Source organism: Pseudophryne corroboree, chromosome 3, assembly GCF_028390025.1.
Source record: "Pseudophryne corroboree isolate aPseCor3 chromosome 3, aPseCor3.hap2, whole genome shotgun sequence".
Classification (NCBI taxonomy): domain Eukaryota; kingdom Metazoa; phylum Chordata; class Amphibia; order Anura; family Myobatrachidae; genus Pseudophryne; species Pseudophryne corroboree.
In genome coordinates this window covers 477,352,759-477,366,804 of record NC_086446.1, presented here as the reverse complement: position 1 = coordinate 477,366,804, position 14,046 = coordinate 477,352,759, and the positions used below count along the sequence as shown (strand labels likewise).

At 43.7% G+C, this 14,046-nt stretch overlaps 1 protein-coding gene across 3 annotated transcripts in view; it reads right to left on the bottom strand.

Annotated features, from left to right (window-relative positions):
• Window positions 1–4,628: 4,628 nt before the first annotated feature.
• Window positions 4,629–14,046, bottom strand: part of HELZ (helicase with zinc finger) — a 403,350-nt gene continuing 393,932 nt past the window's right edge. For all 3 annotated transcript variants that reach the window (XM_063960827.1, XM_063960829.1, XM_063960828.1), the window contains exon 31: window positions 4,629–5,087. In XM_063960827.1, the coding sequence (XP_063816897.1) occupies window positions 4,747–5,087 (341 nt within the window). In that variant the 3' untranslated portion in view covers window positions 4,629–4,746. The remainder of the gene's footprint in view (window positions 5,088–14,046) is intronic.

Below are 14,046 nucleotides of genomic sequence, written 5' to 3'. Positions count from 1 at the left end.
ACCACAGTATATATATGTATTTTGGTATATTCGCACAGTATGGAAATGGGGATTACACAAACAAAATTATACACGTTGAACACGTGAACCTTGAAAAATGAGAACTCTCCCTATAGCCTGCTAAATTGCCATAATTCTCTGGCGAGAACTAACTAATTTGTACTTCATAAGCCAAGTTCTTTCACTTTCTGTAACTCTAAAACAGGAGATTGAAAAACACTACAATGAAAATTCGAGTTCGAGTGACACATTGATAACGTTATGATGAAGATGGACCAATGTTTTAGAAGTTAAACAATACAGACATGTTTTCAAAATTGGGAAATCACCATTGGCTTCATAAGGGGCCAGGACAGTGATCAGGAAACAACTGGCTACAGCGAAATACAAGAGCGGCTATAAATATGTAGAGCACCATAAATTATGGAGGTGGCAGCAAAAACAATCCTGCAAAGTGTAGAAAAGACCAGTGGAGAATGGAGATTACAAGCATTTATGATCATGTTCTCTTAGGAAGAGTTCACCCTGAACTAGGTCAAATTTTATTAGAGTGGAACCGACCAACTTTCTAGAACGTTTCATTGCTTCACATTAGGTACATCTTTCTAGTACTGGACAGGACCAAGTTGCATGAATCCAAAAAGGTAGTGAAAATCCTTAGAGACTATGGTAAATGTTGATATTATGCAGGTGTTTTAAATTTGTCACCAACACATTCATGCTCCAAATCTCCCATTTCTGCCACAGCCTAAAAATGCTCTTTTGGATTCAATGCTGGTGACTCTGGGGGCCACTGAAATATACTCAAATAATTGTCAACTTCATGGGATCAGTTCGAGATGATGGGTGCTTTGTGACATTGTGCATTATCATGAAGCAGCTATTAGAATATGGATGGACTGTGGTCATAAAGTAATGCACATGACTAGCAGCAGTTAATGTGGTATTCTTTGCTCTGATGTGTGCCAAGAATCATTCCTCACCATAACCCAATCATGGATTTATGTTGTTTATACCAAATTCTCCCCCTAAATATCTGCATTTTTCAGCAGATATAGAATTTCATCAGACCAGTTAATGTTTTTCAATCTTCAAAAGTATAGTTTTGAGGAGCCTGTGGCCACAGTTTCCTATTCTCAGCTGACAGGAGTGGAACCTGGAGTGGTCTTTATGGTGCCATGTGCTGTTTGACGATTCAGTGTGCTTTAATTTAAGAGATGTTTATCATATGAAAATCATTGCAAATAAGACTTCTACATTTTATTTATAAAAAAGAATAAACTTTAATTAGTTTTTACTGGCTGACAGTAGTTTGCTGGGATATTTTTCACACGTTCAGAGGTGACCTATTAATTATATTGCGCAGATGAGTCATTGGCTTTTAAATGTTCCTCACGTCACTCTTATACCCTTTTTCAGACATATGACCTTGGAATTTTCCGAGTCTAGCAGCCAGCAAATTCCCAGGTCTCAGCTCCGTGACCCTGGTCGGGAGTAGGGTCGGGGATCTAGGACGTAGGGGGGACAGGTACTAAGCAGTGATAAAAGTGGAGAAGTGAGCCAGTGGAGAAGTTGCCCATGGCAACTAATCAGCTGCTCTATATACTTTTATAGTAAGCAAATTCTAAATGTTATGTCAATGCTGATTGGTTGTCATGGGCAACTTCTCCACTTTTATCACTGCTTAGTACATGTCCCCCTTACTCCCGGGTTGTGTCCTTTCACACATACGTGCATAAAACCGGGATTTAACTGCATGTCTGAAAGGGGTATTATTCACACACAGAACTGCATGTCATAGACCTAGTAAACAGCAGCACAGGGCAATTTAATATGGAAGAGAATTGCAGTATGCAATTAAGGGCCTGCATGTCTTTAAATTCAAACAGGCCTTACTATAATTTCACACAGAATAGCAGCTCTCAACTGTGTTAAAATAATTGGTATGTAAATTCAAAGCACTGGCTGTTCAACGGCACTATACAATACACAACTGAGGAATTTCAAAGTAAAGTTGGTCACAGATTTTGTGGCTCACAGGTTCCATGAAAACACAAATTTTAACGTATTAATTTTCAGCATAAGGGTAAATAAAACATTATTATTATTAGATAACTCCTTTCCAGTAGAAACTGTGGACAGTTGTAGATCGTCACTGATTGACACACCTTTACAGCCAGACAATAAAGTGTATAGTGCAGCTGTTCAAATAAAACAGCAAAAAAAAAAACCTGTTTTCTTGAATAATGTCACATTTTAATGTAAACATCAAATAATGTACCAAAATGTGTACTGGAAAAAAACTTGGAAGCAGCACAATAGTTTCTTGGTTTTTTTTTTGGGCTGTGGATTTTTTTGTCTTTTCTTTCCAATATCACTGAAGGGGAGAAGTTAAAGCCAGATTACAAACATTTATGCATGCATAGTGAAAAGAAACAAGATTTCTTTACCAAAATCACACAGTTGTTTCTTTGTAAAATAGTTATTAAATCTACTGAGCACCAACATACCTAAAAATTTATTCTCAGCTTTCATCACCTGGTTACAAAAATCTATCAAATAAATGTTACAAACAAGCTGTTTAAACATTGCTTGTCAGAAAATAAAATGCAGAACGGATTTTGTTTTTTTTATTTTAAAGTATATCATTTTATTTTTTATTTTTTTAATATATATATATTTTTTCACTTTTTTCCTGTTTTCGCACATTTAAAATGTGGACACATTATTCTGTATTTAAAGCAGTGTTGTACGCTTATGTATTGCCTCGCAGAGGTATCCGTATAGTGTAACAAACCAAGCTAAACTATATATATATATATATATATATATATATATATATATATATATATATATATATGAAAAACACAAATCTACAAAAAAAATTAATTTCAATTCAATATATATGTATATATATATATATATACATATATATATATATATATATATATATACACACACGCACATATATATATATATATATATATATATATATATATATACACACACACACACACTTTGCACATCCAATTGTCTACAGGCAAAGTACATGCCACTACACAAAAAAAAGGGGGGAAAAAAAGAAAAGAAAAAGTAACGGTCATTGGTATTTCCTCCTATTTATGATTTTATGATTAACACATCAAATGTTTACCAATAAAAAAATTCAATGCATCTTTCCTTAAAGATTGGTACCATTATATGATTAATTTGAAAAAATAAAATGCTTTCAAAATGTACATATACTATTATAAGCACACAAGGCTGCTTTTATTTGAATCTCTTCTTGATTTAGGGACTGAATACAGCCAATTTATACGTAGTATATTTGTATTAGTGTGTCACATAAGATGGATTTCATGCAGCCTCAATAAATGCTGATCTCATTATCAGCAAAGATTAGGTAAATTAGGACTGCTGTATATCCACTTACTGCGACCACTTGTTGTGCATGATCAATTCTCAATTTATAATAAGGTACACTTGAATCCTTGCTCTATCAACTGCTTCTTAGGTCCCGAAGAAAAGAAAGAGAATGAAACTAAAACAAAAAGGGAAATGTTCGCTACAAAAATTATTTAAAAGGCAGCATCACCCCGTAGAAGAAAAAAAATTAAAACTTAAAATGTAGAAGTCGCTGCAGTTATTTAAAAAAAAAAAAAAAGTTTTAAAAAGAAAAAGAAATAATTAAATCAGTTATAACATACATTTTTTACAATAACTGGCTATTTTCTGGTACAGAAACCCAGTATTTGATGCTGTCAATTGAATAAATGTAAAGACTACTTACAATTTTTTTTCTTTTTAAATACAGCTTTGACAAAATTTTTATATTTTTTCTTTTACTTTTTTTGCTAGATTTTTTTTTTACTTTATTTTTTAAGATATATTTATATATATATATATATTTAGCCGAAGCTGCTAATTGTAATGCAACATTTATGACACATGAAAAAAAAAAAAAAAAAGGTTATACATAAAACGGTCATAAGCCTGCCCAACATTAAAATTTGCAAAAAGAATTCACAAAATATATATATTTCTTTTCTTTTTTTGCCCTGTAACAAATTGCAGATTTAGCAGTAAAGCTATATGTGTGGATGTATATTTTGCACAATATAAACATACACACACACCTTTTTAATGTGTGTATGTATCAATGTGTATGTGTCCACATATAGACTATTGGAACAGAGGGAAGGGGGAGATGGGACAGTGTGAAGCACCAAAAAAAAAAAAATTTTTAAAATAGAAATATCACAGCCAATAGCATTATCCTGTATTTTATGGCCATGTGTAAATATCAGCATCAGTATTTTCAATGTCATCAAAAGGGAGTGAGAGGCTTCAATGTGACTATTTATGGGTAACTACTTAACAGGGTTAAGTAACCTTTGGCTGATGTGCTTAAAATGTAAATAGCAATAAAAAACATAAATAAACTGATAATAGAAAATATTGAAAACCTCAAAAAAAGTTTGGAGAGTAATTCTGACAAAGACTAGTACAGGCTGCCTTTGGCTATCGGCAGTAAAATATGTGTGCAAAATACTTGTAGACACATACACAAAGGCACAAGAACACACTTTATGCACGCACATAAAAGAAAAACAAAATAGCTTAAAAAGTACAGGTGAGGCTATTGTTTACTCATTAACCAAAGCTAAAACAGGGTCTTTCTACAAAATGACAAAAAAGAAAATAAATTGTATAAAAACAAAACACGAACAGCAGAGAGAAAGGGATCTACTTAAAATAAGAATAGAAGCCATTGTTACCTGATGAACTCCCTAAGCTAAGTTCCTGAAATAAAGACAAAGGGTCGCTATTTTTTTTTGCCTGTTCTGGCGGGGGTTTGGGTTTTGGAGGGGCACGCAGGGCACTTGCGTAAGACATGGTGGGCTTGTTGGAGCCTGCATTCTGCTGGACAGCTATAGCTCCATTGGGCTCTACAATCTGTTTGTTGGACATGAGAGGGGGAAACTGGCCCAGGTGCTGGAGAACATTGTAGTTGAATGAGTTTGACATCTGTATGTTTTCTGATTTCAGATGATCGTCTGGAGCTTTTGACATTTTCTGTGGAGGAACTGGACAAGAACATGAAAAAATGTTAATACAGTGGCCTTAAAACAGTAGTAAATTTCAGCATGTGAGGGGACAGAATAATCTTAAAATGGTGGAAAAGAAAAAATATGGTACAAAACATGATTTTCTTTTGCATCAAACTATCCAGTAAGATGATTTCTAGTCAATTGTACACAACAAAGCATGGCTGGTTGGGATAACTGGTGAAGTCAACTAGATTACGTCACCTGTGCATGATACATCTCACCAATCCCATTCCAAATCATATTAGTAAAGGGCCCCATACACTAGGGATTTTTATCTCAGCAATGAGTTGCATCCATTTTTCCTGCAATCTGGCTGGGAGCTTCCCGGGAGGCCTGCCATTGCGATTTGGTACTTGAGTGTATTTTGTACATGTGATTTATCTCAGGCAATCTAATGTTATTCAACCTACAGTATTTCCATGCAATTGAGATAAATCTAACGTGCAGCACGTGTGATCTGTGATTGCGATGGGTGACACACGGGAACGAGCAATCGCAAGAAAAGTACATGCAATTTGACATTTTTCATGCTATCCATCTAAGGCACTCGTCGCAATTGCACGAAAACGTGCAATATCGCACTAGTGTATGGGGCCCTTAAGACCTAAATAATTTAGTGTTTCTGTACTTGCATTTGCGAAGACACTCAAAACATTGTGTAAAGTTATCAGTCTTATGCATTTCATTTAGTTTCTAGCCAATGAAAATTAAATAAACAGGCAGGTGTCCTGTACACTCCAGAGTAACCCAGATTTAATTATAAATTATTATTATTAATATTTTCTTTCATTTAAATGTCGCCACAGAGGAGGGGCAAACACACAGGGGTGGCAAAAACGGAGTAGACAGTGAGCGTAGGATGAGAGATGGCTGGGTTTGGTGAAGAAGTGGGTCTTGAGAGACCGTTTAAAGCTCTGTAGAGAGGTGAAGAGTCTGAGGGGAAGAGGTAGAGAATTCCAGAGAAAGGGAACAACACATGCAAAATCTTGGAAGTAGGAGGTGGTAATAAGTAGGCTGGAGAGGTGGTGTGCATTAGCAGAGCAAAGAGGAAGGGTGGGAGTGTACAGAGATGCAAGGTCAGAGATGTAACTAGGAGAGGAGTGGGTGAGATCTTTGTAAGCAAGTGGGGGAAGTTTGAATTGGATTCTGAAGGGGAATGGGAGCCAGCGAAGGCCTTGTAAGAGAGGGTAGGTGGATGTAGTACGTTTGGTGAGGAAGATGAGCTGGGAAGTAGTACAGAGTATACAGTAGATTGGAGTGGAGAGCGGCATTTGTCAGAGATGCCAGATAGGAGATTACAGTAGTCCAGTCTGGAGATGACCAGTGAGTGGATAAGGATCTTAGGGGGACATTTACTAAGCAGCAGGGGCGTCGGAATAGGGGGGGCAAGGGGGCAGCTCGCTCCCCCCAAACTTGAGAGAGGCGCCTCTGCAAAGCAGGGAGGCGCTCTCCCTGCTTTGCTACTCTGCAGCTGCCGACTGCCGCTGTGCCTGTCACACTGCATGACAGGCAGCAGCGCTGGCAGCACAGGGATGGGAGGAGGGGTTAGCTTGTACTCACTGAGAGCAGCAGCCGGGGAAGTCCATGCAACTCACTGCGGTGCCTCGTCTCCTCCCCTCCCTGGTATCAGCAATAAGGTCAGAAGAACATGTGCCGAGCAGTGATTGGAGGAGCTCGGCACATGCTGATTAGAAGAGCCCCTGATTGGAGGAGCTGTCACATGCTCCTCTGACACATGGAACAGGAGGATGTCACACAGCATGGCCCTTGTCTAAAAGTGAGTATTCAACCTGACTCCTCGGTCTCCATAGCTCCTGTCCGTCTCTGCCACCTTCTCTATGCGCTGCTGTCTCTCTCTCTCTCACTGCTACATGGTTTTCTCTCTGCCCAGCATCTGCCCCCCCCCCTCTCTGCCCAGCATCTGTCCCCCCTCACTCTGCCCAGCATCTGCCCACCTCTCCGCAGCATCTGTCCCCCCTCTCTCTGCCCATCATCTGCCCCCCCTTCTCTCTGCCCAGCATCTGCTCCCCCTCTTTCTGCCGATCATCTGCCCCCCTCTACGCAGCATCTTCCTCCGCTCTTTCTGCCCATCATCTGCCCCCCTCTCTGCAGCATCTGTACACCCCTCTTTCTGCCCATCATCTATCCTCCTCTCCGCAGCATCTGTGTCCCCCCCTCTGTCCATCATCTGTCCCCCTCTCCGCAGCATTTGTCCCCCCTTCTCTCTGCCCAGAATCTGCTCCCCCTCTCCGCAACATTTGTCCCCCCTTCTCTCTGCCCAGCATCTGCTCCCCCTCTTTCTGCCCATCATCTGCCCCCCCTCTCCACAGCATCTGTCCCCCCTCTCTCTGCCCAGCATCTGCCACCCTCTCCGCAGCATTTGTCCCCCGTCTCTCTGCCCATCATCTGTCCGCCTCTCCGCAGCATCTGTCCCCCCTCTCTCTGCCCAGCATCTGTCCCCCTCTCCGTAGCATTTGTCCCCCCTTCTCTCTGCCCAGCATCTGCTTCCCCTCTTTCTGCCCATCATCTGCCCCCCTCTCCGCAGCATCTGTCCCCTCTGCCCAGCATCTGTCCCCCCTCTCTGTCCATCATCTGTACTCTCCACAGCATCTGTCCCCCCCCTCTCTGCCCATCATCTGCCCTCCTCTCCGCAGCATCTGTCCCCCCTCTCTCTGCCCATCATCTTTTCCCCCCTCTCTCTGCCCAACATCTGCCTCCCCTCCTCTCTCTCTGCCTGGCATCTGCCTCCCGCTGATGGTGCTCCTGTATACCAGCGCCTCTGCCCCTGCTCATGCTGGCACTGGGAGCGTTGCGGTTGGATACCAGCCGCGCAGCGGCGGAACTACTGCACCGGGGCCCACAGCAGTATGAACAGTACTAATAATGAGTCAAACTGACTCATTATAGTACTCCAAGTACGCAGCCGGCTACAGGACATGACAAAGAGGAAGGAGGCGGTCCGGGGGCTTCTGTTTCCTTCCATCCCCTCCTCTCTCCTCTGACCTCCTCCGCTGGTGCTGACACAGTGCTGCTTCTGGCTGAGGTCTGACTGACATCTGATCTCATGACGTCCCCAGTGCAGAAACTTGAGGAGAGGACGCCCACTGCAAGGTACCCGCTTTTGCAAGTTTGGCAATATACCAGAAAGCAGCCAGTGCTTACCAAGCACTATGAGATATTAACTTATGTACTGTATGTGGGGCTGAACTGTCAAGCTGACAGAGACCAGCCAGGGTACAGTATATATTATTCAACTGCCTGCACACTGTCAGAACACCTAACGCTGCGTCCCCATGCACAGAATCCGACACCTGGGAGTTATGTGTCCTAACCCTCCCCCTCTACCCCTCCCTACCTGCAGCCTCACCCTAACCCTCCAATCCCCGCAGCCTAACCCTCCCTCACCGCAGTCGAACCCTAACCCCCCGCCCCTCTTTAGTGCCTAACCCTCCTCCCTTAGTGCCTAACATTCCCTCCCCGCAGCCTAACCCTAACCCTCCCCCTTAGAGCCTAACCCTCCCCACCCTGCAGACTAACCCTCCCCGGGGGTGCATAACCCTAATCCCCCCCCTCCCACGGCCTAAACCTAACCTCCCCCCCCTCCCCGTAGCCTAACCCTAACACCCACTTCCCGCAGCCTAAACCTAACCCCCCCCCCCCCCCCCCCCCCTCCCACGGCTTACCTCTCCGGTTGCCCACCACACAGACGTCCAGGACCCAGCATCGGAATTGTGATCCTATTCGGGATGCCAACGCCAGCATTCCGAGCAGTGCCGGGATTCCAACTTAGGTATTTCAACTGCCGGGATCCAAACCAGATCCCATGCTTACCATGTTGCTGGTAATGCTAATAATCATAATGATGCACCGACACATATGCCTTTCATGTCACCCCCTGTCACACTGTTCTGGGAAGCTAGGGGCATCAAACTCAGATTATATCTTGCCCCCCCCAACCTAAAAACGTTCTGACGCCCCTGCTAAGCAGTGATAAGAGCAGAGAAGTGAGCCAGTGGAGAAGTTTCCCATGGCAACCAATCAGCACTGAAGTAACATGTAGAATTTGCATACTATAAAATGATACAGTAATTCAACTTAAAAGGTGAAACTAATATATTATATAGACTCATTACATGAAAAGTGAGATATTTCAAGCCTTTATTTGTTATTATTTTGATGATTGTGGCTTACAGTTTAAGATGACCCCAAATTCAAAATCTCAGAAAATTTGAATATTACATAAAAACAATAAAAAAAGGATTTTAAATACAGAAATGTCGGCCATCTGAAAAGTATACTCATGCATATGTACTCAGTACTTAATTTGGGCCCCTCTTGCATGAATTACTGCCTCAATTCGGCGTGACATGGATTCTATCAGCCTGTGGCACTGCTGAGGTGTTATGGAAGACCCAGATGCTTCAACAGCGGCCTTCAGCTCTTCTGCATTGTTTGGTCTTATGTCTCATCTCTCTCTTGGCAGTGCCCAATAGATTCTCTATGGGGTTCAGGTCAGGCGAGTTTCCTGGCCAATCCAGCACAGTAATCCCACGGTCATTAAACCAGGTTTTGGTACTTTTGGCAGTGTGGCCAGGTGCCAAGCCCTGCTGGAAAAAAACAGCATCTCCATAAAGATTGTCGGCTGAAAAAGCATGAAGTGTTCGAAAATGTCCTGGTAGACAGCAGCGATGACTCTGGACTTAATAAAGCACAGTGGACCAACACCAGCAGATGACATGGCTCCCCAAATAAAAACAGACTGTGAAAACTTCACACTGGACTTCCAAACATCTTGGATTGTGTGCCTCTCCATACTCTGGGACCTTGGTTTTCAAATGAGATGCAAAATTTGCTCTCATCAGAAAAGAGGACTTTGGACCACTGAGCAACAGACCAGTTTTTCTTCTTTTCAGGAAAAGGCCATTCAAAAGTGTGGGGGAGCTTCACAAGGAGTGGACTGAGATTGGAGTGCATCAAGAGCCACCACACAGGCAAATCCTGGACATGGGCTTCAAATGTCGTATTCCTCTTGTCAAGCCGCTCCTGAACAACAAAACGTCAGAAGCGTCTTTCCTGGGCTAAAGATAAAAGAGAATCTAAGATGAGAGACATGAGACCGAACAATGCAGAAGAGCTGAAAGGCTGCTACTGAAGCATCCTGGTCTTGCATAACACCTCAGCAGTGCCACAGGCTGATAGAATCCATGTCACACCGAATTGAGGCAGTAATTCATGCAAAAGGGTCCCAAACCAAGTACTGAGTACATATGCATGATTATACTTTTCAGAGGGCCGACATTTCTGTATTTAAAATTCTTTTTTTATTGATTTTATGTAATATTCTAATTCTTAGATTTTGGATTTGGGGTTTTCTTAAGCTGTAAGCCTCAATCATCAAAATTATATCAAAAAAAGGCTTGAAATATCTCACTTTTCATGTAATGAGTCCATATAAAATTTATTAGTTTCACCTTTTCTCTAACGTCCTAGTGGATGCTGGGGACTCCGTCAGGACCATGGGGAATAGCGGCTCCGCAGGAGACAGGGCACAAAAGCAAGCTTTTAGAATCACATGGTGTGTACTGGCTCCTCCCCCTATGACCCTCCTCCAAGCCTCAGTTAGGTTTTTGTGCCCGGCCGAGAAGGGTGCAATCTAGGTGGCTCTCTTAAAGAGTTACTTAGAAAAAGTTTTTAGGTTCTTTATTTTCAGTGAGTCCTGCTGGCAACAGGCTCACTGCATCGAGGGACTTAGGGGAGAGATTTTCAACTCACCTGCGTGCAGGATGGATTGGATTCTTAGGCTACTGGACATAGCTCCAGAGGGAGTCGGAACACAGGGCTCGCCCTGGGGTTCGTCCCGGAGCCGCGCCGCCGACCCCCCTTGCAGACGCTGAAGATGAAGAGGTCCGGAACCAGGCGGCAGAAGACTCTCAGTCTTCATCAGGTAGCGCACAGCACTGCAGCTGTGCGCCATTGTTGTCAGCACACTTCACACAGCGGTCACGGAGGGTGCAGGGCGCTGGGGGGGGGGCGCCCTGGGCAGCAATGTATAATACCTGTATGGCGAAAAATACATCACATATAGCCCTTGAGGCTATATGGATGTATTTAACCCCTGCCAGATATCTAAAACTCCGAAGAAGAAGCCCGCCGAATAGGGGGCGGGGCCTATTCTCCTCAGCACACAGCGCCATTTTCCCTCACAGAAAGGCTGGTGGGAAGGCTCCCATGCTCTCCCCTGCACTGCACTACAGAAACAGGGTTAAAACAGAGAGGGGGGGCACTGATTTGGCGATATGTATATATATTAAAATGCTATAAGGGAGGAACACTTATATAAAGGTTGTCCCTGGATAATTATAGCGTTTTGGTGTGTGCTGGCAAACTCTCCCTCTGTCTCCCCAAAGGGCTAGTGGGTCCTGTCCTCTATCAGAGCATTCCCTATGTGTGTGCTGTATGTCGGTACGTGTGTGTCGACATGTATGAGGAAAATATTGGTGAGGAGGCGGAGCAAATTGCCTGTAATGGTGAGGTCACTCTCTAGGGAGTCGACACCGGAATGGATGGCTTATTTATGGAAATTACGTGACAATGTCAACACGCTGCAAGCCGGTTGACGACATGAGAGGGCCGGCGAACAAATTAGTATCTGTCCAGGCGTCTCAAACACCGTCAGGGGCTGTAAAATGCCCATTTACCTCAGTCGGTCGACACAGACCCAGACACGGACACTGATTTCAGTGTCGACGGTGAAGAAACAAACGTATTTTCTTTTAGGGCCACACGTTAAGGGCAATGAAGGAGGTGTTACATATTTCTGATACTCCAAGTACCACAAAAAAGGGTATTATGTGCGAGGTGAAAAAACTACCTGTAGTTTTTCCTGAATCAGATAAATTAAATGAAGTGTGTGATGATGCGTGGGTTTCCCCCGATAGAAAATTATTGGCGGTATACCCTTTCCCGCCAGAAGTTAAGGCGCGGTGGGAAACACCCCTCAGGGTGGATAAGGCGCTCACACGCTTATCAGAACAAGTGGCGGTACCATCTACGGATAGGGCCGTACTTAAGGAGCCAGCTGATAGGAGGCTGAAAAATATCCTAAAAAGTATACACACACATGCTGGTGTTATACTGCGACCAGCGATCGCCTCAGCCTGGATGTGCAGAGCTGAGGTGGCTTGGTCGGATTCCCTGACTAAAAATATTGATACCTTTGACAGGGACAGTATTTTATTGACTATAGAGCATTTAAAGGATGCATTTCTATATATGCGAGATGCGCAGAGGGATATTTGCACTCTGGCATCAAGAGTAAATGCGATGTCCATATCTGCAAGAAGATGTTTATGGACACGACAGTGGTCAGGTGATGCAGATTCCAAACGGCACAAAGATGTATTGCCGTATAAAGGGGAGGAGTTATTTGGGGTCGGTCCATGGGACCTGGTGGCCAGGGCAACTGCTGGAAAATCCACCGTTTTTTACCCTAAGTCACATCTCTGCAGAAAAAGACACCGTCTTTTCAGCCTCAGTCCTTTCGTCCCTATAAGAGTCATATCTGCCCAGGGATAGAGGAAAGGGAAGAAGACTGCAGCAGGCAGCCCATTCCCAGGAACAGAAGCCCTCCACCGCTTCTACCAAGTTCTCAGCATGACGCTGGGACCGTACAGGACCCCTGGATCCTACAAGTAGTATCCAAGGGGTACAGATTGGAATGTCGAGAGGTTTCCCCCCTCGCAGGTTCCTGTAGTCTGCTGTACCAATGTCTCCCTCCGACAGGGAGGCAGTATTGAAAACAATTCACAAGCTGTATTCCCAGCAGGTGATAATAAATTTACCCCTCCGACAACAAGGAAAGGGGTATTACTCCACACTATATGGTGGTACTGAAGGCTAGGTGAGACCTATTCTAAATCTGAAAAATTTGAACACTTACAAGGGTTCAAATCCAGATGGAGTCACTCAGAGCAGTGATAGCAAAGAACAAGGGGACTATATGGTGTCCCGGGACATCAGGGATGCTTACCTCCATGTCCCAAAATTTGCCTTTTCTCACCAAGGGTACCTCAGGTTCGTGGTACAGAACTGTCACTATCAGTTTCAAGACGATGCCGTTGGATTGTCCAAGGCACCCCGGGTCCTTACCAAGGTAATGACCGAAAGGAGGATTCGTCTTCAAAGAAAATGGACGACCTCCTGATAAGAACAAGGTCCAGAGAACAGTTGGAGGTCGGAGTAGCACTATCTCAAGTAGTTCTACGACAGCACGGGTGGATTCTAAATATTCCAAAACCGCAGTTGTTCCGACGACACGTCTGCTGGTCCTAGGGATGATTCTGGACACAGTCCAGAAAAAGGTGTTTCTCCCAGAGGAGAAAGCCAGGGAGTTATCCGAGCTAATCGGGATCCTCCTAAAACCAGGAAAAGTGTCAGTGCATCATTGCACAAGAGTCCTAGTAAAAATGGTGGCTTATTACGAAGCGCTTCCATTCGGCAGATTTCACGCAAGAACTCTTCAGTGGGATCTGCTGGACAAATGGTCCGGATCGCATCTTCAGATGCATCAGCGGATAACCCTATATCCAAGGACAAGGGTGTCTCTCCTGTGGTGATTACAGAGTGCTCATCTTCTAGAGGGCCGCAGATTCGGCATTCAGGATTGGATGCTCGTGACCACGGAGGCCAGCCTGAGAGGCTGGGGAGCAGTCACACAAGGAGTGTGATCAAGTCTGGAGAATTCTCTCCACATAAATATACTGGAGCTAAGAGCAAATTTATAATGCTCTAAGCTTAGCAAGACCTCTGCTTCAAGGTCAGCCGGTATTGATCCAGTGGGATAACATCACGGCAGTCGCCCACGTAAACAGAAAGGGCGGCACAAGAAGCAGGAGGGCAGTGGCAAAACTGCAAGGATTTTTCGCTAGGCGGAAAA